Raw genomic sequence first — 26,004 nt, forward strand, 5'->3', positions numbered from 1 at the left:
TTCATGCATATTCCATTATTACTTATTTTAACACCTGGAAAAGCTCAAAATATTCAATCGTGCCCTTGAAATGAGGACAATTTTCTATATGCAACAGTCAGCTCAAAGGAATCCAAAGCCCACCATAGGCTGTGCCACCGTATGGACAAAGATTCGGCGTGTGTCTATAAGACCGGGTGCACACTCTGCAGCGTAGGGGTTGCAACACGTGACATGTGAGTCCCCAAAAGCTGACTTCAGTGTGGCCATCCTCGCTCAGCTGATCTCACAGGAGATGCTGACAACTGAGAAAGTACAGCATGCAATCTTGTTCAGAAGGGAAGTAAAATGAGGAAATAGCAGGCCGGGGAGGGGGTTGGTGGGAGAGTGACGACACAAAACCCATCTCACAGCCATTAGGATCACACTTCACAAAGTTAAAGAGGAAGGATACACTGTTAAAAGGACCCTTTCAAGTTCTGAATTCCTTCCATTTTTCTAAAATCTTACAAAGGGACCTAGGAATAAAGGCAGGAGAAAGAGGGCAGCGAAGGCATTCGCACATTGCCAAGTCTTTTCGGTTTTCCACTTCTCCCAGCAAAATCTTACCTTTGGGGGTGGTGCAAGATCACCTGGAAGCAGCATGGGTCCTTAAGGACACTTGGAAAATGAATCAGTAGCTCGGCCTGAGCCCAATGTCAAGTTTCCACATTATAGAACATGACACAGCTATTTAAAAATACTGTTTACAAAGGGTCTGCCGTAACATTTTAATTCTGGCATTTTTCCTTCATTAACTGAAGGGGAAAAAATGGATGTAAAATTGGATAGAGTCTGACCTCAACTATGCGCAAAAAAAAAAAAAATCTAAAATGCTGCTAGTAGTTGCCTCTACATAATAGAACTAGAGGTGGGTTGGTTTTTTTTGGGGGGGGAGTTCTGTTTTCCCCTCAACCCCTGCTACTTTGTAACCTTCTCTAGGAACATATATTACTTTCACAATAAGAAAAAATTATTTAAATGACCTGACGTTTAAAGTTGCACCAAACTATGTTAAAATTCCGTGAGGTTTTCAGAGGCTTAGATTAGAGTTTGTGTGTGTGTCTATGTGTGTATGTCGTGATTAAAAAAAAGAAAAAGAAAAAGAAAAAAAAGCAATTGGCCCCCAACTGCTGTTTCCTGCCCCTCATCCAACCAGGCATATACTACAGTGCCTGGCATCTGTCAAAATGCTGCCAACTCTTGATCATTGTGAATCTGATGAGTCAGGCTGTGGGGGATCCAAGCCCCCTTTCTTCTCCTCCTCCCACTGGCTGCCTCGGGTTGGGTTTTGTTTTTCGTTGCTCATTAGTACCTCCACTCTGTGGCTTAAGAAGCCAAGCTTGTGTCTATCAATGTTCGTCTCTTCTAACAGTTCTGGTGACAAGTCTGGCAAGGGAGAAGCTTGAAGTTTTTGAATAAAGGGCTTCAGGAATGATCTGTGCCTTCCAATCATCGACACAATCCTGGGTCCTGGGACTCTGGGTAATTTTATGGGTGGCATCCAAGAATCTGTACATGGGATACACAGGGGATGTCTTGGGAATTCCTGGACTGTCCGAGGGAGCCTGGCGGGGACTCAGTTCAACTTGACCCTCACAACTTCCTCCTGAGGGAAGGGACCTTCCTGAGGGAAGCCGGGAGCCAGGATTAACTCCCAAGACGTTATCGTGCCATTAGCTGTTCCTTCAATCAGATAGATGGTCTGCCTCCGTCTAGGGCTGGGGTTCTTCCAGGAGCTTCTAAAGACCCTGACCAACACCCCGGGAGCACTGGTTCCCCCATCACTGGCCTCCACGGATCCCTATCAACGTGCCTCCTATCCTTCACTCCCACCCCCTCCAGGGAACGCTCAGGGAATGGCTGCCTGGGCCTGGCACACAGATTACAAACTCAGGGTGGCACAAGGGACATTAGCGCAGGCTCTGGAGTCACTCCAGATTCAAATCTCTGTTCTGCCGTCTGTCCCTTGGGCAAACCGTCCACTTTCTCTGGGCCTCACGTCCCTCATGGGGAAGAGGGGCGTCGTATGTAACTACCTCACAGGAGGGGGCTGAGTCAGAACACGTAGAGGGCCTGGCACAAGGGCAAACACTGTACAAACATCAGCAGTCACAAAATAAACCAGAACACCCAACCAGCCCATGTTATCTGAATCCTAAAAACAAGGCCTCAGGTACGGCTTTTGAAGGTGTGCACCACACAGGCGCCGGGGAAAGCCGCACGCCAGTCAGCTACCTCTTCCTCGGCAGCGTCAAGCTGCCACCCGGCCCAGCCCCAGCCCCCCCGGTGCCACAGCATCACTGAAAACTGGCCAGGGGCACACAAACTCCTGGGCTGAGCACACAGGACAGGCCATCCCCTGGGAAGCTGTTTACGGCCCTGTGTTCCTTCACCTCTGATTTATCCTGAAACAGTTTGGTTGGCTCAGCTTCGGGGAAACACTGTTCTCGTCCTAAAACTCATCAAAAATATCCTCAATCTGAAGAGATAATTGGTGAGGAGGCCCCGGTAAGGATGGATGGCAACTTCTTCCTCAGCCAGGTTCATGGATCCAATCTGCCTGACCAGGTTGGTGAGAGCCACACGTGTCACTGTCCTGGCACCAAGCAACTTGTGTCGAATGACTGATGGGTGTTTACCTTTCCCCAGGAAAGAAATCTAACACAACAGGAAAGATGATCAATGTATATTTTAAAAGAATGTGTATACAAACAAACTCCTTCCCATATGTTACTGGGTTTCCTCCAAAGAAAACAGATTAAATCAAATGCCTACCAGGCACCGAGCATTGTATTAGGCTGTGGGGATCCAGGACCCCCTTCTTGAGAAGCTTAAAAAAATCAAGTTGGGGAAGCAAGACAAACATGAGTGAAGAGGTTGGGCATCAAAACGAGACATCTGTAATGAGCCAAAAGAATGAGGCAGATAATGAGTATTTCAGATGAGGGGAAAACACGATCGGCCTGGCTTCAAACAGGAGACAGAGCATGAGCTGAGCAGAAGCATAGACATGTAGGATTCAGTAGAGAAAGTAAAAAAAAAAAAAAAAAAAAAAAAAAAAAAAGCAAGCAATCCCAGAAGGGGGCACAGTGGGAATAAGGTTGGGGGGGGGGGGGGGGACCAGAGGACACAATGCACATGGGGGAACAGATAGGTTTGGCTAGAGCAGGGGATAAGTGCACAGAAGACAGAATTAGAGGCCATCAGGAAAGGAAGGGGTTTTCTAGGTTGTCCAGCCCAATCTCATTTTAGAGATGAGGAACGGGAAGCTCAGAGACGTTAGGGGATTCACCTACAGCCACACAGCTAGTTGTCGATGGGAGATCAATTGAGAAATCAAATCTACTTGTACTCGATTTGGAATCTGAGCTGACAGTAAATCAACTGGCTACCGGGAGGCAAAAGGACATCAGCCTAGGGTGACAGAAACCGTGCGGTTCCCAGCTATGAACGTTGATGGAGACCACAGGAAGGTGTTCAATAAATGCTTGCCGATGGAACTGATAAGCTAGCCACTCTACCACTTCAGACAAGTCATTACTGTCTCCTCCTCCCACTGCCCCCCCGCCCCCCAGCAAATAAAAATCCCAACTTGACCAGTGGTATACCCATTCGTGGGGAGAAAAGGCTCCTCTGAGATAAGTCAGGGGGAGTCTCCAAGGATGTCAGGGGAAGTCTCCAAGTAGGTCTAACCTCTCTGTGGTATGAGTACCAAGGGCAGAAAACAAAACCCCTCCATGGGTGGCAAGCAGGCTTGGAGGGAAGGAGCACTGTTTTTTTCTACATTTCAAGGTTTTAAAATCCCTCATCTGTCTGAAACTGTAAGAAATCAGGAGCTTCATACATTTCCATTACAAAAGAGATGTGAACCAAAAGGTTAAATGTCTTAGGAAGGTGGCCTGGGGGAGGCTGAGGGCCAGACACCCCTCCCCCTTCACCTCACCCAGGCAGCTTATGAGTAAGGGAGGGAGAATGACTGGGAAGCAGGACAGCCAGAGCTTCCTTACACGGCTTGGGAGGCTATCACATACAGATTTCCAGAAATCTCTTTGTGGTCATTTCTGAGGGTCTCTGGGCAGTTTGCAAAGCAGTTTGCAAAGCAGTTCATATGGTCTTGTGTATAACCCAGGAACAATAAAATAATAAATAAATAAATGTAAAAGCACAAAATGGATCACTATTAAAATTGACATTGCAGAAGGGCACAGAAAACCAACCTTAAGTAACTGGCCATCTCCAGTCCCCAAGAACAAAACGGTCCTGTTCATTACCACGGTGCCATAAACGGATGTCAGGTCGGAATGGATCAAGGTAGATGATGCGATTGGTGGGACTCTCTCAGGTTGCTCCCCGTCTTTCTGAACATGCACACAAACGCACAAATGAAAAAAAGATCATTTTTAACAGCGATAATCACTTAGGCCCACCTAGGAAGAATCCTGCTTGAGCCCCAAATACATTTTCTTAGACAAGATCCCCAGGAGCAACTGCTTATCTGCTCGATCTGCAGGATCCCCACGCTTGCCCAACCCGTGGAAAGCCATTTGTTTACTATGTATTAACATGTATTGATTGCCAGCAGTGAGCCAGCCATCCATTTAACACTCCTCCAGCTGATACATGAAACCGAGTTCCACTTTATCGCCAAGAAAGAGCCCACTGCTGAATTGGGAGGGAGACAGTCTTGTGCTTGGCGGTTTGCACGATCCTGCTGCAAATTATTTTAGCTAGGGATTGGCTCCTGGGAGGTTCGACGAGCCACTTCCCAAGATGTGAGGCAGACCGCCCTGTGGGGCGTGATGGCAGAGAGTCGAGACTGTGGATTTACAAGACAGATGCAATGTGAGGCCCAAAGACAGGGTAATTAATTCAGAGGGTAAAAAGGGAAAGAGATGGTCATGGGCGGCGGTGGGTAGGACAAAACCACAGAGCCAAAGGGGGAACTAAGCAAAAGGACTGGATGTGGTGCTGATGCTCTTGAAGAAGCAACAAAAAGCTCAACTTCCAACCTGAAGGCATTTCCATGGTCCGGAGCGTTGAGCGCATAGCATCACACACTTGGTCCTGATCATTAAATAGAGCCCCTCTAAACCCAGGGCAGACAGAGTGTCGACCAAGACATCTTGGTCTCTCTTGGGTAAAGGCATGAAGTGCTTCACGCTGCTTCCTGCCTTCAACGGCAGGAAACTGAGTTTGCTACACAAATCTCTGGAAGATACGGAGCCAGAGCGAGCCGTTACTGTCGGTAGCTACTGAACACAGTGTGATAGCAGACTTTATCTGCCAGAGCTCCGTTCCCAATTGTACTCAGGTTTCCAAACTCACATGTAAGTCTTAGCCCATAGGAGAGCTGGTAAAAACTCCAGTGAGCCTCAGTGTAACTCCTAGAATGGCCCTGTTTGGGGAGAAGGGCAGTGAGCAAGGGGAGGCTAAGACTTATTAACTTCATTATATTATTGCTGACAGTGTTTATGTCTTTCAATTTACGTCTTATTAAACATTCATTATTTTTAAGCCCACCAAGTTTCATTAACATCTAAAGTAAATGGATTCATGGACTAAATTGATTTCTGAAGCCTTTAAAGTGCCGTCTCCATTTCTTTGTTGAAGTTGCGCTGGGAAGAAAAGATAAGGTAGCAAGGATTTCTCCAATGCTGTGATCACTTTTCAAGGGAAGGATGTCATAACCTAAGAGAAAGTGAATTATTTGCATAAAATATTCCAGAGCAAACTCAGTTTAAGAAGATTTTTTGGAAAGCCCATTAGAGATTTGTTTTTTGGGTTTTGTTTTGTTTTTTTTTTCTCCTGTTAGATACTTGTCATGTAGTCAGGGAAGATGAGGAATTGTCCTATTAGAATTGAAGTTAAGGAAAAAAAAATCTCTGTGGGTCTGAGAATCAGAACAATAGATCACTGTTTAGATAAGGATACCTCATGACTATGAGTAGAAAGAGAAAAATCGGATGACCTTTAGATTGAAAAAAATAACAAAACCACACGACACATCTCATTTCAAAATAAAACCAGAATTGTTCAAACTTAAGGTCAGCTGACCATGTCTATTACTCTTATTAAATATTTGAGCATCGCAGAGAGGCTAACTCAGAGAATTGGGTGTCATCTGTCTGGGCATCTGGAATGTTCTCATACTGCTATCTTTGACTGAAAGACTCCCTTCTCCCTCATCCCAAGGCACAGAAAAATGTATGGCTAAAGGTTGTTGATTGTTCATCCACAAGGACCAAATGGGGCAGTGTTTGCCTACATTTGGTATACAATAGTTGCTTAATAAGTGTGGCCATTTTGATTGCCCAAGAACCATGACATCACAGGGAGGCTTTGCTGAGGCTGGATGAAATACTCTGTGATATTCTGCTTGGAGCCAAAAACACAGAAGTGGCTCAAAAGCTACTAAAGGCACAAGGACAAAAATTGCTTCCAAATTACCATGTTTGCCAGTGTCCTTCCCTGACTTCTGACCATTCTGTAATCATTGTACTTCTCCATATTAAGTCCTGGATCAGTAGCACAGATGAGTAGTAGAGCCCTGAAATCAGTGGTCTCAAATTTGGGAGCTACTGGCATAAGCAAACTTCCTGGGAGGAGGGGGCCAGGGAGCTTAGGTCCCTATTCAGGTTCAGTTCTTACCCACTGGCTGACCCGGTAATTTATCTAACCCTGTTAGGGGTTGGCTTTCTTGTTGGTGAATAAGGCTAATGATTTAGCCTGATTGGTAGGGGGGTTATGAAGAAGAGACAGTAATGTTAGTAGTAAAAATCACATGCTGATAACATGTTAGCTGGTGTCAGTAACATGTACCTACTGTGTGCTACTTGGAGTATTTTATTACCTTACTTAGTCCTGGTCCTCTCACTTTCTGGCTTAGTAATTTTTTTTTAATTTTTATTTATTTATGATAGTCACACACACACACAGAGAGAGAGAGAGAGAGAGAGAGAGAGAGAGAGAGGCAGAGACATAGGCAGAGCTCCATGCACGGGGAGCCCGACGTGGGATTCGATCCCGGGTCTCCAGGATCCTGCCCTGGGCCAAAGGCTGGCGCCAAACCGCTGCGCCACCCAGGGATCCCCCTGGCTTAGTAATTTTGTGTATGTTATTTAACCTGTGACTCAGTTGCCTCCTCTACACAATGGAAGTGATAGCAACGACTGAGTATGCAAGTCCCAGTGAAGCTCAGAACAGTGTTTGGCGCGCAGTCATACACAATCCCCGTATTCGTTTTCATTACCTCATTTAAAAACACAAACAGTTGCTACCACACTCGTGACAGTCCTTCCCACCTTCTTCACCATGAGAAACCTGATCCTGTCCAGGTAGCCTGGGAAACCATGACTGGTCCAAGCCACACAGTAATTCCATTCTCCACTGCCAAGTATCTGCTACTCCTTAGAGCGAGGGGTCACCGTGTCGTCCCGTTTGGGTCAATGAAATGGAAGAAGTTCACTGGACAGGGGCTTCTGGGAATAAATTTCCTCTGAGATAAGAGGCGGCTCTTGAGAAGAGCCCACTTGCCCTCTCCCCTCACTTGCTCCCTTTGAAATCTGTTGTGTGAGGCCACTATGCACAGAGAATTTGGCTTCCATGAGATCCAAGATGGAAGATGAAAATCAACATGGCGCGGGGGAAAATAAAGGCTCTAGGTTCCTGAGGGCACCACTGAGCACAGCTGCCGACCTTAAACCTTTGACGAACAACAAACGGTATGGCTTCAGTTGCTGTCGAATGGGTTATCTGTTACTTGCTATCGAAAGCAAGTCACTACAAGCAACGAGAGCCGTGTTGGACATGACGCTAGAGTCTAGCTTTTCCTGAGCTGCGAGGGACCAAGAACCAGCTAAGCGCTTATCCTCTCACCATGGAGGACCTTGGCCACAGTCAGGATTGTACAGCCGCTTACAATAGCGAGCCTGGAAGAAAATAGGAAAGAGCAGGCCTGGACCTCACGTAAACTCTAAGGGCCGCTGTGGCTGAATGGAAATGGATTCTTTTGTGCTAGAAACACACAGACATGGACAAGTCCCTGTGAATGGAGAAAGGGGCCCTCTGAGTGGCTTTCTTATGCTCATTTCAGCAAATGAAAACAAAAGACAGACAGCCTTCAGAGAAACCTCCTCATGAAAGTGAAGTTAATACCCGGGGAGTCAAGCCAAGAAAGGGGTGACATACACAGTCGCCCCCCGCCCCCCAAGTCCAGAGATAATTCTTACTCCCTTTTTTTTTTTTGGCCTATTTTCTGTCTTGCCCTTCTCTCCCCTTAGGGCATAATCGCTAATGTTGCTCTCAGCCTATTCTCTCTAGTTTATTATGTGTAATTTATTTCTGAATCCCAGCCTCTGCTTGTTCGTCTGTGTGTAACAAGGTTAATGTCTTGTAATGACGCTTTTGCCAGTTCTGCCTTTCATGACAAAATCCAATCTTGATTGAGCTCTAACCCTCGTCTCCCCTTTGGGCTTTCTTGGTCCCCTCAGGGTCGTCATTCTGCCTCTCCCGCCCGCCATGTCTGACCGTAACGTCACGCCTACCCCGCAGCCCGAAGAGGGAAAGTTTCCTCAGGTTGAGGGAAAAGCTGCCTTGTCTCAAACAATATTTGGCTTCGAAAAGGGAGAGGCTTGAGCTCAACCTACCAAACGGGAACCAAGGGTACTAGGAAAGGTGCGGGAGTACGTGCGTGTACCGGGCACGGTGGGCCTACTGCAAGGGGAAACAGCTTGACCTCCTTGCCGTACCCTTCTATGACCTTTCACTGCGAATAAACATTCCTGATGTGTACTGCACAACTCCAGGGGGCACCGGTCATGTATTCTAGAGTGAATGGCACCCTCCAGTAGAGCAATTCTGTGGAACTGCTCCACCATGCAAAAGATGGCCTGACTCATCAAGGCTTTTGCAGGTTGTTCACAGCCATGCTGCAGCTATCATGGAACAGTGGCGGGGGCGGGCGGGGACTGCGCACCCAGGTGGGGCCTCGAGTGTTAGAGACCCAGCAGGCGTCAAGTCGTGTCCTTCCCAGGTGCTAAAAAGACTCCCTCATTTTAGCTTTTCCTTGTGGGGCCAGGAAAGATACCAACTGGGTGCCTATCAACTTCTTATACCTTGATAAAATGCCTCTTGGGCAGTTAACTTTGTATTCTGTACACGTATTTTGAAACAGTTTCTCCACCACTTCCTAGGGTCCACTTGCAGTTGGGAAACCTCACTTGGGGTCCTACACTCAAGATTTGTGGGCGAACGTGGACACACACACACACACACACACACACACACACACACCTTCCATTCTGTCCCCTACAGGCCGCTTGATTTTGATGAGTCCCTGAACCTCAGTGACCAAATCTATAAAATGGACAGAATAACACATACGCCCTGCCTATGGCATTGTTGTGAGGCTCAAAGGAAACCACACGTGTGAAAATCAGTAGAAAACTCCCTTTATGAAGTGGGAGAGATGGAAAAAACCATTTTTCACCCAAGTGAGTGATTTCATTAGTCATTAAGACTCTGTTGCCTTTCTTTATTCTTCTAGAGTATACAGCATTGCTTGGGTTCTAAGTTTATGGCAACTCTCTGATCATCTGAAGGAAGAATTTACCCTGGGGACTCAAATGATCAAAAGGAAAAGTTCAAAGTGTGCATAAGGGGTGGAGAAGTGAAGTTTAGGGACCCAACTGGGCAGCACAGACACCAGCGAGCACCAGGCGGCTTGCGGTGGGACCATAGGAAACAGAGAAGTTTGAATTTTGCATGTTCCCACTTGCTTTCCCACCCTCTCTCCTCCCTCCAGACCCCTCAGTGTCCTTCAGCCTCAAAGGCCTACCCACCACCAAAGTTCCACTCTCCAAGATTTATCCTTCCTTCTCCATGCTTTACATCCTTTCCCCCATCAAAATCTCCATCTGTTCCCTGTGGTTAATTTCAGTCAATTACTTATGAAAAGAATCTGACTCAAATAATTCACAAAAAGAGATGAATGGCTGACAGTGTAGGGGGAAAAAAACAAACAAACACTTTTCTACATTCTTACAGTTGAAAAGCTCTCAGTCCACCGACGCTTTTCCATGAGGGAGCTTCTGGCCTTCTAGACGGGCCATTTCTTCATTATGGGAGCTGTCCTGCGTGATACAGGATGTGCAGTGTCCCTGACCCCGGTCCACAAAATGTCAGTAGTGCCCCCCCATCCCATCATTTGACAAGCACGAAAGCTCCTTCCCCCACATCTCTATAGACTAAGTAAATGGCATCCTCCTCCTCAAGAGCCACTGGACTCTGTCGCAAGGTTTCAGAGTTACCGGAAAATGATTATCGAGATGTTTCTTGCCTCCACCCTTGTTCGCACCTAGTCTTCCCCATCGTGATGAAAGGCACCACCAATCACCCTCAGCTCCCCTTTTTCCATCACTCCCCACAGCCATACACGAAAAATCTCAGCTGGATCAGCCAACAATGTCGCCTGTCTTCTCCATCTCCATACCCCACCCCCAGGCCAAGCACCCTCCATCTCACTCCTGATCTACTCCAAGAGCCTCCTCATCCCTCCCTGTCAATCTACATACAATCTTTTTCTGACCGGCAGTCACAGTGATCCTTTAAAATATAAAATAAGTCATGTTACTCCCTTGCCTAAAATTCCTTACCACCTTCCCATCACACTTAGAACAAAACCCACATGTCTCCCCAGAACCTTCCTGAGCTCATCCCTGCTGACTTCTTCACATTTATCTCCTCTCTTCCATCCCACGTTAGTTCCCACAGTGACTTTCTTTCAGACATTTTAACCTATTACCATATTTCTGCCTCAGGGCCTTTGCATATGCTGCCTCTAGTTCCCCAGGCTTCATTCCCTTGTAGCCTGGGTCTTTCTAATCTTTCCAGTTTCAAATTCAATGTCACCTCCTCGCAGACATGTAACTCCATCCCCATCCCAGTTATTATGAATCATAGCACTCCACTCTTTCCTTCAAGATTGTTTTAAGACGTTATTATCTGTCTCCCAGTAGACTCTAGGCTCTGACAATAGTTTATCTGATTCTGCACTTTGAAGGCAGCATACACCTAGGCATCGGATATGTAGTAGGTTGTCAATAAATGTTTATTGAATGCATGAATAAATACGTGGATCAATGTTTGAATTCTACAGTCAATATCTTACCAGGCAACCTTGGTACATTGCTAAGTAGGTCTAATCATTAGGCAGTTTTGCCGTTGAGCCCAAATTTGCTCTTGTAAACACTGGACCTTGGTTCTGCCTGAGGGAGCAATACTGAGCTACCCCATACCTCTCACGACCACGCATCTCGGCCTTCTCTAGATTTTACATCCGTAGTCCATCCACGAGTCACAAGAGGAAGTTTCTGCAACTCTTGCTATCTCAGTCCATAGGCAGGCATCAGGCTCAGTCTCCTGAAAATACGGCTGTACCATGTGAGCAGAGTACGTTAGATATTCTCTGAGCAAGAGAGAATAATTGGACTGTTTTTTCGTGATTAGAATAGCCTAATTTATGAACACGGCCTCACACTGGGTTAACTCTTTAAAATAAAAATAGCATAATGGCAGCATGGAAAAATAGAACAAGAGATTTCAAGTTAAAAAAGCTATGGGTTCAAGTTCAAGCTCTATCACTTGAGTTGTGAGTCTGAGGCAGACCATCTAACCTGAACCATCTGAACCTCCTCTCCAGACCCACCACGGCCTGTCCATCTACCTACCATCCACCTACCCACCCCTGGTTTATGGAGCACTTGCTCTTGGACAAGTGCATGATCTGTAATATACAAACGGGAATAAACCCCCTCTTATCAAAATAAGACAATGGAAGGAGTTTTGAACAAAAATGCAACACTTTCCACTTCATGTCGCTGCTTTCAGAAACAGGAACTGACAGGAATAGTTTGAGAAGGGGCTCCACCGACACCTGCAGTTCATGGATAGAATTCAGGGAATAAATGGAATTGGATAAAATAAATAAATAAATTTCCATTTGAGGCTTGAACAGCACACGTGTTAGGGCACCAACCCCTGTGCCAATGAAAATCTGTGTATAACTTTTGACTCCTCCAAACTAAACAACTAATAACCTGTTGGCCTGAAGCCTTATCAATAACATAATCATTTAACACACATTTTACATGTGTATTATATACTGTATTCTTAAAGTAAGCTAGAGAAAAGAAAATGTTATTAAGAAAATCATAAGGAAATGCATTTACTGTACTGTATTTATAAAAAAAAAAAAAATCCAAGTGGACCTGCACAGTTCAAACCTGTGTTGTCAGTGGGTCCAGTGTTGTTAAAGGGTCAGTTATATTTTAGCTAACTCCAACTGGAATTTGGCATTTCCTTTAATTATGAATGCAGGACACAGGAGTATTAACTGAACCTGGGACTTTGTCACCAAAAGAAATCAGACACTTTCATATCATTTTATAGTTGTTCAGATATTATGCTCATCACTACTTTGAAATTATGGGAGTCACTGCTGTTAGATTTTGCTATTTGATGTGTGAAGATATTACTGTATTTTGGGACACCTGGGTAGCTCAGTAGGTTGAGCCTCTGACCCTTGGATTCAACCCAGGTCATGATCTCATGGGTCATGGGAGGGAGCCCCATACCCAGCTCCTAGCTCAGCGGTGAGTCTGCTTAGAGATGCTCGCCCTCTGCCCCTCCCCCACTTGCACATGCATGCTCCCTTTCTCCCTTGAGTAAATAAATATGTCTCTAAGAAGACATATTACTATATCTCAAATTGAAAACACAATTAGATACATGACCATTTTTTCTGAGAAGGATCTACAGCCTTTACAGAAGTCCACAGCACAAGGGCTCCATGGGGGGGGGGGGCGTGGGAAGGAGCCTTCAGGGTAGAGGACACAGAGATATTGCTACACACAGGAAGCTGACACTGGGTGACACCAACATCTACTGGCTGCTCGGGCTCTGTACCCCTCCTGACTCCCACAGAGAAACAAGGGTCAGCGCTTGGAATCCAATTTTCAAGATCGGACACGGATGTTAAATTTAGGAGCCTCAGGAAGATGTCAATGAGCAATGATCAGGAACAGCTGGTGTGTTTGAGAAACTGCTTCTCAAGCAGACTCTTCCAAGCCCAGGTAGGGGTGGGGGCGGGGTGTGGGGAGTGATAAGAGAACAACAAGGAGTCTGGCTTCATTCCCTCACCGGGAAACGCCCTTCCCTCTGGGCCACCTGGCTTCCTATCAACAGAGCTCCAGTGTCACACACACACACACACACACACACACACACCGGAAGCTCTCAGGTCACTGTGCTATAATCACCACCTCCACCAAATAAAGAACTCCTTTTTAGTGTGACAAATGTTTATTGAGAGCTCACTAGGTGTGAGACCATCTTAGAACGCTTGGCAACCACCGACAGACCCAGCCACTCCCCTCAAGGCTCATACAGCCCAAACCACACTGTGTCCAGCCCAACACAGGGCCTGGTGTGTCCCCAGTCCCTGACCTCACTGCCAACTGCCAGCCTGGTGGCTCTTCCTTGGGGTCCCAAAGGCCCCTAAAAATCAACATGAGTTAAACTTGTCTTCTAACTGGTCACCAAAACTTCGCAATTCTATGTCTTAAAAAGCTATCTTGTTTCATCCTTCCCCCTACCCCCGACCCCACACCCTCACTGCCATCACCCAGGTTCATTCCAATTGACAGGATCCGTGTGATTCTCCCCATCTTCACGGTCACCACTCTAGACCAAGGGACATCAATTCCTGCCTGGACCACTTCAGGAGCCTCCCGCAGCTTTCCGGGCTTCCTCCAGGACCAACCTCCCATCCATTACCCACAGAACAGCCAATATCTAGGGACTCAAGTCCCATCATTTCCTTTCCCTTCCAAGGCTCCTCTGTGCTTTAAGATACAATATCCTCTCCCCCCACAGCCTGGGAGGCCCACAGGATCTGGCTGCTGCAGCCTTCTCCAACCTTCCTCACTAACACCTCCCAGGATTCAACCACACTAACCTTGTCATTTCCCCTTAGACCTCACACTTGTTCAGCATGCCAGGAGTGCTCGTCCCCCAGTTCTCCACGGGGACATCTACCTTCCTTTCTCATCTTCCTGGTGTCAACTCAACCTCCTTAAAGAGAACATTCCCTAGCACCTGCTCAGCTCATTTGCAGTCCTAACCCCAGCCTCTGGCCCCTCATCTGTAAAATGGACATAGCCGCATTACCCACCTCAGAACGCGTGGGAGGATTAAATGAGTGAATATTGATAAAGTGCTTAGAATACCACTTGGTACACGGTAGGTGCTCTATAAATGCTCTCATTTCAAGATAAAAATAACTTATTTGCTACAGGTTATCTATTCTATTTACCACTGACAAATATTTTTGCACAGTGCTTGGCATATAATAACTCAAGAAATTGTTCATTGGAACCAGTGAGCATCCTTCTAATCGGCTCTCCATTCTTCCGAGCGCTCTCTCTAGAACACAATCGGATCATGTCTACATATTGCCCTGCTCTTGTCCTCCATCAGCCGAGGCCATGATTTTCACACCCTGTTCAGCGGAATCCTAGAAGTTCCTGTGAGCTGCCTCAGGGACAGGCGGGGGGTGGGGGTGGGGGGGGCAAGCTGCAGGGTTCGGGGAACCTCCTAACCCCTTACTGTGCCCTGTGTCCTGGCCCTTGGCCATGGTATCACCCAGAGCAGCAGGTCAATGATGATCTACTAACCTCATTCTCATATCGAGCTGCTAGTTAAGATTTATTGTAGACCAGGTTTGGAAGGTCTGAGAACTACTGACCGTCAGGATGAAATCCAGCCGCCTTTGCCTGTCTCATTAAGCCCGTGGCCATCTGGCCCATGCTCATTTCTGGATGCTCCCCAGCCAGGGTGAGCTACCTGCAGTTCACAAGCTTATTCAATGACCTGCTTGTGCACAAGCTGTTCCCTTTCTCTGGAACTCCCTTCCCTGCCTCCTCCACATGGCTTCAAGATACAGCAGCTCCAGCCTCACCTCTCTGAAGATTCCAAGATCTTTCCAGGCTGAGTTTGACACTCCATCTAAGGGCTTCCACAGCTTCTTTTTGCTACCTCTCGTACCATGTCTCCTGGCATTGTAAAGGCTTGTTTTACTCTTGCCCTTTCCATAAGGGCTGGTTGGGCAACTACCACACCTGTGGGCCAAATCTGGCCACCACTTCTTTTGGCTGTTTGGGGTTTTGGGGTTCTTTTTTTTTTAATGGCCCATGAGCTAAGAATAGTTTTTACATTTTTAAATGGCTACACAAAAAATGTTTCATAAGTGAAAATTATATGAAATTCAGATTTCACTGTGCAAAGCTTTATTGGAACAGTGTCATATTTGTTCATTTATGTATAGTCTACGGTTGCTTTTATGCTACAGCAGCAGCGTTGAATGAATGCAACAGAGACTATATGTGGCATGCATAGCCTAAGATATTGATGATGTGACCATTACAGGAAAGGTCTGCTGACCTCTGTTTGAGAGCACTGGCCAGGATAGTAAGGCTGGGATTCCTGGGGTCAAATCCCCATCATAACTCCTCCAAGGAGAACAGTATCTATAACTTTTAGGTAGACAAACCATTATAAAACCCAACTACAGACTCTAGGGGAAAAGGTCACAATTCTATTTAGTTTGACAGTATAAAAACTAGCATTTTCATCAAAATATATAATTGAAATAAAAAAAACACTAAGCACATTTCATAAAAAGCAAACAAAAAACATAAGACTACCATGCTCTTATAAACCAGTCAGACCTATAATGCCTACAAATTGCTCCCCCACCCCTCAACTCCCAGCAGACTTTGGGATTTCTCAGAGCAGGCCCCAGTCTTTATCAGCCATGTGCCACCACATGCTCAGGGCAGACAGAGAACACCAAGAAGCTTCAGAGAAGGTGGAGATGGTGCCATGCTACTGCGGTCAACATGGTGGTCACAGTGTGGCGTGGCTCTTCACCCTTCCATTCTCAGGGAATCTGTCCACTGTACCATCTGGGGGCCAGGCTGACCCCCCTCTTCTAATTGGACCAGGCGTCAGTTCCCGCTCCAAAGACAAGAAATCCCCACCCTGCAGTAGGGCTCTAACCTGGTATGAAAAGGGGAGCTGGACCCAATGCTATCTCATTCTTGATAATTTGAATAAATCATACAGAGAGTTGTCGTCAGTGGATAGCCAATGCCGAAGGTTAAATGCTATTGAGAAGTAGACTGGGTATCAAAGCAGGCTGCAGGATTCAGGTGGAGGGCTGGAGGAAGAAGAGGGCATTGTTGGCACGACAGAGGGAAGTAGCATGCTAAGTCATGTGGACAGTGAAACCTTCAAATAAGCATCTATTACTTCCTGCTGTTGAGCCGCTGTGAGCTGCCTTGGGCCCAGAACCTTCTTCCAATTCAATATTAAGGAAGTCCCACCCTACAACTGTTAATCATGATGGTGAGGGTAGTAAATACACACATGGCATTTCCTATGGGTCAGGTAATATTTACCTGAGACATATTAACTCCTTAATCCAGACAATAATTCTATGAAGCAAATAGGATGCCTATTTATAGATGAAGAAACAGAAAGGTTACATAATTTTCTCAATGGCCCACAACTCAGACACAGCAGCTTTCATCCCCTTGACCTAGCTCCAGAGTCTGTAACCAGTATTATAGTACTGCTCCTATTACTAGCTTTCTGAGGAATTCTTCATAATTCTTTCCACTAAGACCTCCACCTCCTTACTTGAACTTGCCCAGTAGATGTTTGTTTCATGCAACCAACTGTGCCTAAGATAGAAATTCGTATCAGGACTGACACTCTAAAAGTAGATCCTCAGAGAGTTTTAACGTATGGAGCTGGGTCTGAGGTACTGCAGGATGGAAGACTCTCCCCACATCCTGGACTGAAATGCAAATAGGCTGTATACAAGAGTGGAGGACCTAATTAAACTGTGACCTTTAGGTTCTTGAGATTCAGACTACAAGCTCAAAACTGGAAAGGCTTTAGGTTTTCTAGGTATTTGCTTTAAGCAGTTAGAAGTGTCTAAGGAGTATAACAGACATAGGCAAAGATGCTCAACATCACTCATCAGGGAAATGCAAATCAAAACCACAATGAGGGATCATCTCACACCTGTGAGAATGGCTAAACTCAACACAAGAAACAACAGGTGTTGGTGAGGATGTGGAAAAAAAGGAGCCCTTGCACTGCTGGTGCGAATGCAAACTAGCATAGCCACTGTGGAAAATGGAATGGAGGATCCTCAAAAAGTTAAAAATAGAATTGCCACATGATCTAGCAATTCCACTGGAATACTGGGTACTTACCCAAAGAAAATCAAAGCACTGATTCGAAAAGGGATATGCACTCCTACGTTTACTGCAGCATTATTTACAGTAGCCAAGATATGGAACCAACCCCTGGGGCCCATGAAGAGATGAATGGATAATGGAGATGTGGTATATATACAATGGAATATTACTCAGCTATTAAAAGGGATGAGATCTTGCTACTTGATGTGATGACATGGGTGGACCCAGAGAGAATAATATTAAGTGAAATAAGTCAGAGAAAAACATATCAAAGGAATTCACTTATATGTGGAATCTAAAAGAAAAAAACAAAACAAACTCTTAAATACAGAGACCTAGTGGTTGCCTGAGGGATGAGTGAAATAAAGGGGATTAAGAAGTATAGACTTCAAAACAAAACAAAACAAAACAAAACAGAAGTACAGACCTCTACCTAGAAAGTAAGTCATGGAGGGATCCCTGGGTGGTGCAGCAGTTTAGTGCCTGCCTTTGGCCCAGGGCGTGATCCTAGAGACCCGGGATCAAATCCCACGTCTCGGGCTCCCTACATGGAGCCTGCTTCTCTCTCTGCCTGTGTCTCTGCCTCTCTGTGTGTGTCTCTCATGAATAAATAAATAAAATCTTTAAAAATATATATTAAAAAAATAAAATAAGTCATGGAGATGAAAAGTACAGCATAGGGAACCTCATCAATAATGGTATAGCAACATGGTGATGATTACCTTCACTATGGTCTCCTCACTAATGTATGGAATGGGCAAGTCAATGTTGTACACCTGAAGCTAATCAAACATGCTAATTACACACCTCAATAAGTGAAGTATAAGGAAGACAAGGGTAGTGGGATGGGTTAGTTACTTCATATGGCCCTGAGTAAAACTGCAATGGAAAAAATAGGACAAGTTTTTATTCCATGTGCCTCAGCCAGAATTCAAGGAAAATTGTGTCACCTTACCACAAGTGGTTATAGAACCTGAGTGTATATTAGAATCACCTGGAGGGCCTGTTAAACCAGATTGCCAATCCCACCCCCACACTCAATTTCTGATTTAGTAAGTCTGATGGGGGCTCAAGAATACTCATTTCTAATAGGTTCCCAGGTGATTCTGATCTGATGCTGCAGGTCCAGAGACGACACTTGGAGAACCATTGCCCAACAGCATAAAGCCCTCTCCTGTCACTGAAAGGCATGATCACGCAGGTTATGAAATTACAACATAGAAATTCCAACCACGCTGGGTTTCTCCGGTCAAAGTGAACTCCCAGATTGGTAAGACCAGAAGCCTGGCTCTTCCAATAAAAGGGGATTTCTGGGAAGAGCTGGAGGGATAGAGGATGCCAGATAGCCTAGGACTCAGGATGAAAGAGGTCCTGACATCAGACATTAAGAAAAGGCCAATGGTTAAGGGAGTCTGAAGTGGCCAGACTCAGGAAAACGTTGCTGCCGAGCACAGGAAACATTTCCAACATTATGCTTTAAGACCCTGCATTTAACTATTCCACAAATATTTCTCAAGTCTTAACATCATGCCAGGTACTGTGCTAGGTACTCTGGGTTCAATAGAGAACAAAATGTTAAGTAAGGTTCCTGACCTTCTGGGGCTTACATTTTAATTGTGGCTGCTAAGAAAGACAAGAGGGCCTGTAACCCAGACTTAACAGGTTGAGATCTCTGGATCCAGGACATGAGCTAAGTTGTGTCCAAGAACAAAAACTGAGAGCAGCCCCCTGAGGCCTTATTGGTCTGAGGTCGTTTGTGAGCCTTAATACAAAGAATGCCACAACAGTCCAAACGTTGACAGCTGAGGAGCTTAAAACCCTCCTAGAGCCTGAACTTTGGTCATACAATCTGCAAACCCAGAAACTCAGTTGACAGTCACGGTTTCTCTGTTCTATCATGTCTAATGTCTGCAAACAGCTGATCTTATCAGAGCAGTTGCAAGGACCTGACTTGCTCCACACAGGGTAGGACTGACACCAGAACCCAACACCCACGTGCTGGACTGTCCATGGCAGTGGTTTAAAAGCTCCAGGCCACAAGTCAGACCACCCAGGTTCTGAATCATCTGCCATTTAGCAGCTGTGGAACCTAACCAAAGTGCTCCAGGCCTCCGTTTTCCCACCTATAAAAATATCATAACAGCTACGGACTCTGAGGATCAACCAAAAATAAGTCACATCAAGTGCTTAGCACAAAGCCTGTCCATTAAACCTACCCAGTAGATAGTAGCTATGATTGCTTTTCCCCTCTCGGTGGGTGTTGGGTTTTTTTGTTTTAAGATCTATCCTTGGATTTCAGGATGTGTGTAGAGGGGTAAAATTCACCATCTAGTCTTCAGATTGCAAAATGGCTGGACAGGATTATAACAGAAACTAAAGGAAGAAAAAACATCACAGGAAGACTGTGGATTTTGAGGTCAAGAGGCAATGTGCAAGGCTGCATCGCTGAGTGATCCTGGGACATCACTTCTGCACACAATAGCTAGAAGTATCTTGCGTTACTGTTCACTGAGAGCATGTGAATGTTTTGTGGTTGTCTGCGCGACAGTTAAATTAGATCAGGCTTTGGAATTATGGGAGTGGAGAAGAAGAGGGTCTGTCTCCCCACAAGGGGTAGAACAAACTACAAGAGTCCATTCTATTAGCCCACAGTTATAAAAATATATCACCCTCGATGTCTGCAGAGGGGGTGGGCACCATGTTTAGACCCCAAGCAACCCCAGGACCCAACTATGATGGCCAAACAACTACTGAACCACAAGACTTTGAAACTTGGGAACACTCTTCTATGAGTGCATCGGTGTGCCAAAAATGGCAGGAGTTCAGAGGGGGGAGGAAGTTAATTAACTTGTACATAATTTAAAGCATTTTTTTTAACATTAACCCAAGCATATAGGTAGGTTAGGGAACAGAACGGGAGGTGGGGTGGGGAATCACATGAAGTTTTAAAACACTTCAAAGGGGACCATCCAGCCTCAACCCCACATCGTAGGGGAGGTTGGTTGTTGCCTCTTTAATTAGGACTTTGAAGGGAAAGTCTGCAAAGCACTAGAGTGGTGGAAAGAACATAGAAGTAGACATTTCAAGATCTGAGTTTAAGCTGGAAGTCTCAGGGGCTTATTTTGTTATCCTGAGCAAGTTACTTCTCTTGAGCTTCCTCATCAGGTAAATGGGACTGTTCCTCATAGAATCAACCTCAGGCTGGAGCAGGAGCTCAGAAGAAATAATATGCAGGGAAGTGCTGCACAAATACTCATTAGGATCATCAGAGAGAGGGTCTACAGGTATCTGCTGCCTTGGTACGTGTGCAGGCCGAAGCTAACCTACTACAGTTGTGAAAGCGATTCAAAGTTGGTGGCAAGGCAGAAAAAGTAACGACCCAGCACATAAAAGGCTGGGTACACACTCATTGCACAAGCACCTCGTAAATTAATCCTTAGCAGAAGCAACTGATGTGAGAGTGCCCAGAAAGGAGAAAGCATAACCCAGTCCCTCCCATCACTTTGCTACCCGTGGTTGACTGAAGACGGAAAATGAGAGAGCCCTCCAGTAGGGAAGGAGAGGGCCAGCAAACCAGCCACTTGTGCCTCACTGCCTACAGATTACTGTTAATATTCCTGTGTCTGCTCTGAAGGAATCGCTGTTGGAATCTATTGAGGCTCCCTCTAGAGTGTTTCAAGTCAGTCTCTTGTTTTAGGCACCCTATAATTCGGCATGCCTTTTTCCAAAATGCATTCAAAACCTGAAAATAAAATGCAGAACAAATGCAATCAAATGACATCATTGCTCGGAGTGACAACCGGGGGCACTCTGATCCTATGACCCCATTAAATGGGGCTGCAACCTGCTATTGTCCTTTCAGTGGCAAAATCAGTAGCATCCAGGACAGAGCACTGCTCACACAAGCAGGCATCAAACAAATAACTGTTGAATTAAGTATCTTATCTGCCTGTTTAAAAGGTTAGAAAAATTGTCAGCTTTCTCATCAAAACTACCACCCTTTTTTTTTTTTCCATTCAAACCTCTCTCGAAATTCACTTCCAGTAAGGCTCCTTAAGGTATACTAGAAGCAAGGAATTTACTTAAATGAAAAAATAAAAATAAAAATAAAAAGCAAAACTCCAAGCTCCCACCTGTGCAGCCATGACATGCTATTGTTCGAACCGGAGTATATTATTTAACTTGGATGACAAGCTCAGGGAGTAGGGACCCTGTCTTTCAGAATACACAGCTCTGAGCACACTGGGAGTTCCTGATAAATAACAGCAGCAAGAAATGCTGTGGAGGGACCTCTTTTAATTATTTATTTTTCCAATTCCAGATTTTTGGCAGCATGTATTTATCCCTGGCTTGATCCAAGGGACAGCTCTCTCCCAGAAGCTCCCATGAAGATGGATACACAGCTGTCCAACCTCCCCTTCCCCTCCTCATCCCAGAGGGAGTTAGGAACACCTGATGGGGCCAGAACGTGGATTCTGAGCGCATTCAGGATGCCTGCTGGGTTTGGAAGGGAACTAAAGTCCTCCAGGACCCAACGGGTACAGAGAGGCAGTCAAGAGAAATGTTTTGGCTCCACACATCTACACAGCTGTCAGATGGCAAAGCTTGGACTTCCACCGTTATTACCTGCTGGGGGCCTCTGAGCCGTCTTGTCATTAACCCCAGAGACCAAGTGTGCCTAAAGCTTGGCACTAAGTACTATTTGGGGGGTACATTCAAGTCTTTCAACAGAGGAGTAGAAGGCAATGATTTCTGCCAAACTTGAACTCTTAAAGATCTAATAAAAAACATATGAAATATATGTGCATGGCAAGGTGAAGGCATTTAGGGAGCATTATTTGTAATTTATTGTTAAAAAAAAATCATACCAGTAACTAAATGAAGGCATAACGCGCGTGTCCCAGCACACAACGGACAGGCAAGAAGGGAGAAGCCAATGACCATCTGAGGAGCCCTGCAAAAGACCTCAGCTTTTTCCTCCCCAGATAATAGGGCTAATATTTGGTAAGATGTGCTTTGCAGAGAAAGAGGTGGGCGGGGGTGGGAGAGCCTTTCTGTACACGTATTAACATACCTTGGAGCCAAGGCTCCCCTGTAGGCTTACACAACAGTGTATCACTACAACAGCTTTCCAAGTGGAGACTTCTCCCCTTCCTCTCTGACGCATTTTATACCAAAACAATGGCAACACCTGTAGCCGTTCATTTCTGCTCTTTGATTTCTGTCCAGTTATAAAGGAGGCTCTCAGCAGGCTCCCCTCTCAGGAGCCATATGTGGAGTCGATGTGCCAGCAGCCTTGGAAGGAAAAGGGCCTCTGAGAAGTGCACAAAGGCTCCATAATCCCCATCAACTGGACCCTCTTGAACCGCGGCTTTATTTCCCAGTCAAAGAACTGCCAATCTCAAGAGTCCGGCCGGAGCTGCCCTGGGAACCCAGGGGCAACCTGTGCTCCTGCTGGTTGGGCACCCCGGCAAGGGTGGTGCCTCTGCGCCCCAGGGGCCGGGCCGGCCAGTTGTGGAGCCCAGAAACTGTGGGGCACCCCAACACCCTAGCCTGCCCTCCCCTCCCGGCTGCAGCTCTTATCCACAAAGCCACCTCCACCGCCCCTCCTCTGCCCCCAGAGACCACAGCGCGCTCCGGGCGAGCCACGGCCCCGCCCCCTTGCCCCGGGTCACCGAGGGTTGGGTTCCACCGAGCCGGAGCCCCTCTCCGCGGCCGCCACTGACCCCCGCTGGGCAGCCTACCAACTCTTCGGACCGCATCCCGCGTGTTGCTGGTTTGGGGTGGGGGGGCGGAGGGGGGCGCAGAGGCTGGGGTGTGGCAGCACGCCCTTCGGGTTCGCAGGTTGCTCTGCCCGGGGCGCTGTGTTTGGTAACCGTGTGGAGCAGGGTCCAACCCGCACGCCTGCTGAGACCCCACACCTGGGGCAGCGATGGGGGGAAGGGAGGGGGTCGGCTGCACGCGGAGGCTCAGCCCCAAACTGGAGTCGCTTGGACACAGAGAAGGACGGCACTGGCACGCAGTCACTAGAGTTTTGAGCCAAACTCCTGCCCTCCCCACCTCCCTTTCTGCACTCCCTTTGGGGCCCCCCTGGCTGTGTGGTCGGGGAGCCCGCGGTCTCCGGTCTGGGAGACCCTAAGAGGTCGGCTCCTTGGCGGCCGCCTGGCTGCGTGCCTCGGGGACCCGGCGACTGGCGACCCGGTCCCCCTCCCGCTCGCCCTCGGCGGCGGCTCCCCGGCCCAAGCGCTCCCCGCGGCGTCCGGGGTGGGGGGCAGGACTTACGCAGTTGTGCTCGGCCATCTGGAAGTCCCAGGGGCAGCTCTTGGCGCGCTCCTGGATCTCGCTCATCCTGAAGAGGCACAGCGCCGTGGTGGCGGGGGAGCGCCTCTCCTGGCCCTCCCCGGTGGCCGCGCTGAACACGCCAGCCCAGACGCCCAGGGCCTCCACCAGGCTGGAGGACAGGAGCAGGCGCCGGCCGTCGGGGTGGCCGTGGCCGCAGTCGAGGGCCGCCTGGCCCTGGAACTGCAGCACCTTGGCGCTCTGCGCGATGCGCACCATGCTGGGCCAGCCGGTGGCGGCGCCGCTGGTGTAGTTGTAGGGGTAGTAGGGGAAGTAGACGCTGCCGTTCCAGAGGAAGGCGTCCACGAAGTGCAGGCTGCCCGCGCCCCCGCGCAGCTTGAGGCGGCCCAGCTCCTCCGTGGCCAGGCTGCGTCCCTCCGTGTCCTTGAGGGCGATGGCGGTGTCGCGGTCGGACGCCGCGGGGTTGCAGCGGCTCGCGGTCTCCGGCTCCGGCAGCACGTAGGTGGCGGCCACCGCCAGGTACCAGCGGTTCCGCTCGCCCGCGCGGTACACCACGCCGGCCGTCGAGCCCTGCGGGTGACACGACACCACCTCGGTGCCGTTGCGCAGGGAGCCGTGGCTCAGGTTGCCCAGGAGCCGCACCTCGCAGGCGCCGCGGTCGAAGGTCCAGCCCGTGAGCAGCAGCCGCTGGGGGTCGGCCGCCCCCTCGCTGTAGGGCAGCAGCAGCTTGCTGAAGCTGCTCCCCGGCCGGGGCCGCGCGGGGGGCGCCAGCGAGACGGGCTCCGTGCAGTTGCCCGCTTGGTCCCGGTACAGGCGCGAGAGCCTGTGCTCCAGGCTGTAGTCCAGCTGGTCCAGGCAGCTGCCGCTCGCCACGAACACGCCGTCCGCCAGGCTCGCCGCGATGGCTCCGATGGCTTGCTCCGACCGCCACACGGGCTCGTCCGCGCCCCGGCTCGGCGCCGCCAGCGCCAGCAGATAGGCGAGCAGGGGCAGCGGCGCGGCGGGGCGCGGGGGGCGCGGGGCGCGCGGGGGGCGCGGGGGGCGCGGCGGCGCCTTCCTCCCGGAGACCTCCATGGGGCTGGGGGGGCCGCCCCCGGGCAGGGCGCGCGGCGGCGACGGCGGCTCAGGCGCGCGGCGACGGAGACGCGGGCGGCGGCGGCGGCGGCTCCTGCGCGCGCTCGGGCTCCCGCGGCCGCCCCATCCCCGCGGCCCGCCCGGGAAGCAGGGCGGAGAGGGCGGCACGCGGCGGGGCCGCTCCGGCAGCCTGTGCGGCGGCGGCGGCAAGCCCTGCGCGCTCCGGCGCCGCTTCCTCCTCGCCTGCTGCTCCGGAGAGTTCCTCTGTGCAGCGCCGGCGCTCGCGGGGAGGCGCGGAGGCTAAGGGAGGGGACGGGCGGAGGGGAGCGAGGCAGGCGGGGAGGGCTGGAGAGGTTGGGTGCGCTTGTGCGTTTCACTTTCCCATTGTGAAAGTGGGATGCAACTGGCCCCCTTCCTCATCCTCTTCCTCCTCCGCCCCCCGCCTCCTGCCCGCCCGCCCGCCCTCCCTCCACGCCCATCTCCCCTCCCCTCTCGATTCGGTGAGATAGGGAGGAGGAAGGTCTCGTAATTTGGGTTACTGTGTAGGTGGCCTCTTTCATCTATTCATAACAAAGCTGAGCCGCCTGCTGTCGCCGCCGCGGCCGCCACCATCGCCCCTCGGCGCTCCCGGCGCTCCCGGCGCTCCCGGGGCGCCCTGGCAGTCCGCCGCTGCGCCCGCGGGGCTGCTCCAGCGCTCGGGTTTTGTGTACGGGGGCAGCCGGGGGACACGCCAGGCGCCGGGGGGGGGGGGGGGGGCGGGGCGAGCACCCCGGGCGCCGAGGGTTTGCAGCCGAGGCCCCAGGCTCAGGGCGGCCGACAGGTGTGGAGCGGCGGGAGGGAGGCCCCGGGGGCGCGCGCGGGAGCCGGGGACGAGCCGGAGGCGCGCGGGACCGAGGCGTCTCTGCCGCAGGGGTCGGGCTTCCCCGGGTCGGAGGAGTGAGGTGGGGCAAAGGCCGGCGCCGGGACTCCGGGCCTGGGGGACCATCCCCGGGGCCAGAGCTCCCGTATTTGAAAAGGTTTTCCGGTCTCCCTTGGCAACGGAGTCCCCGGCTCCCAGACCTAGCGTTTAGAAAGTTCTACTCGCCATCTAGCCTCAAGGAGCCTGGCTAACGTTTATTGAGCACTTACTATGTGCCAGCTGCTGCTCCAGATTTACCACACGGACTAAGACTCGTTTGAGGCCCTAATAACCCTTTTAATTAGTGACTGTTATTACCATCCTCCCATTTAGTAGTGAGAATGACCGTGGTGAGGTTATGGGACTCGCCTGGGTCCTACTGCT

The 26,004-nt window shown here is 49.0% G+C and overlaps 1 protein-coding gene across 1 annotated transcript in view; it reads right to left on the minus strand.

The window, feature by feature from the left end:
* The window catches only part of PLXNC1 (plexin C1), a gene marked incomplete at its 5' end in the record, with an annotated part of 136,848 nt that extends 112,186 nt beyond the window's left edge, over window positions 1–24,662 (minus strand). Inside the window, 2 exons of the mRNA XM_055336230.1 lie at window positions 4,239–4,379; window positions 23,631–24,662. Coding sequence (XP_055192205.1) covers window positions 4,239–4,379; window positions 23,631–24,662 — 1,173 coding nt within the window. The remainder of the gene's footprint in view (window positions 1–4,238; window positions 4,380–23,630) is intronic.
* Between the last annotated feature and the right edge of the window lie 1,342 nt (window positions 24,663–26,004).

This window comes from Nyctereutes procyonoides, unplaced genomic scaffold, assembly GCF_905146905.1.
Source record: "Nyctereutes procyonoides isolate TBG_1078 unplaced genomic scaffold, NYPRO_anot_genome, whole genome shotgun sequence".
NCBI classification, from domain to species: Eukaryota; Metazoa; Chordata; class Mammalia; order Carnivora; family Canidae; genus Nyctereutes; species Nyctereutes procyonoides.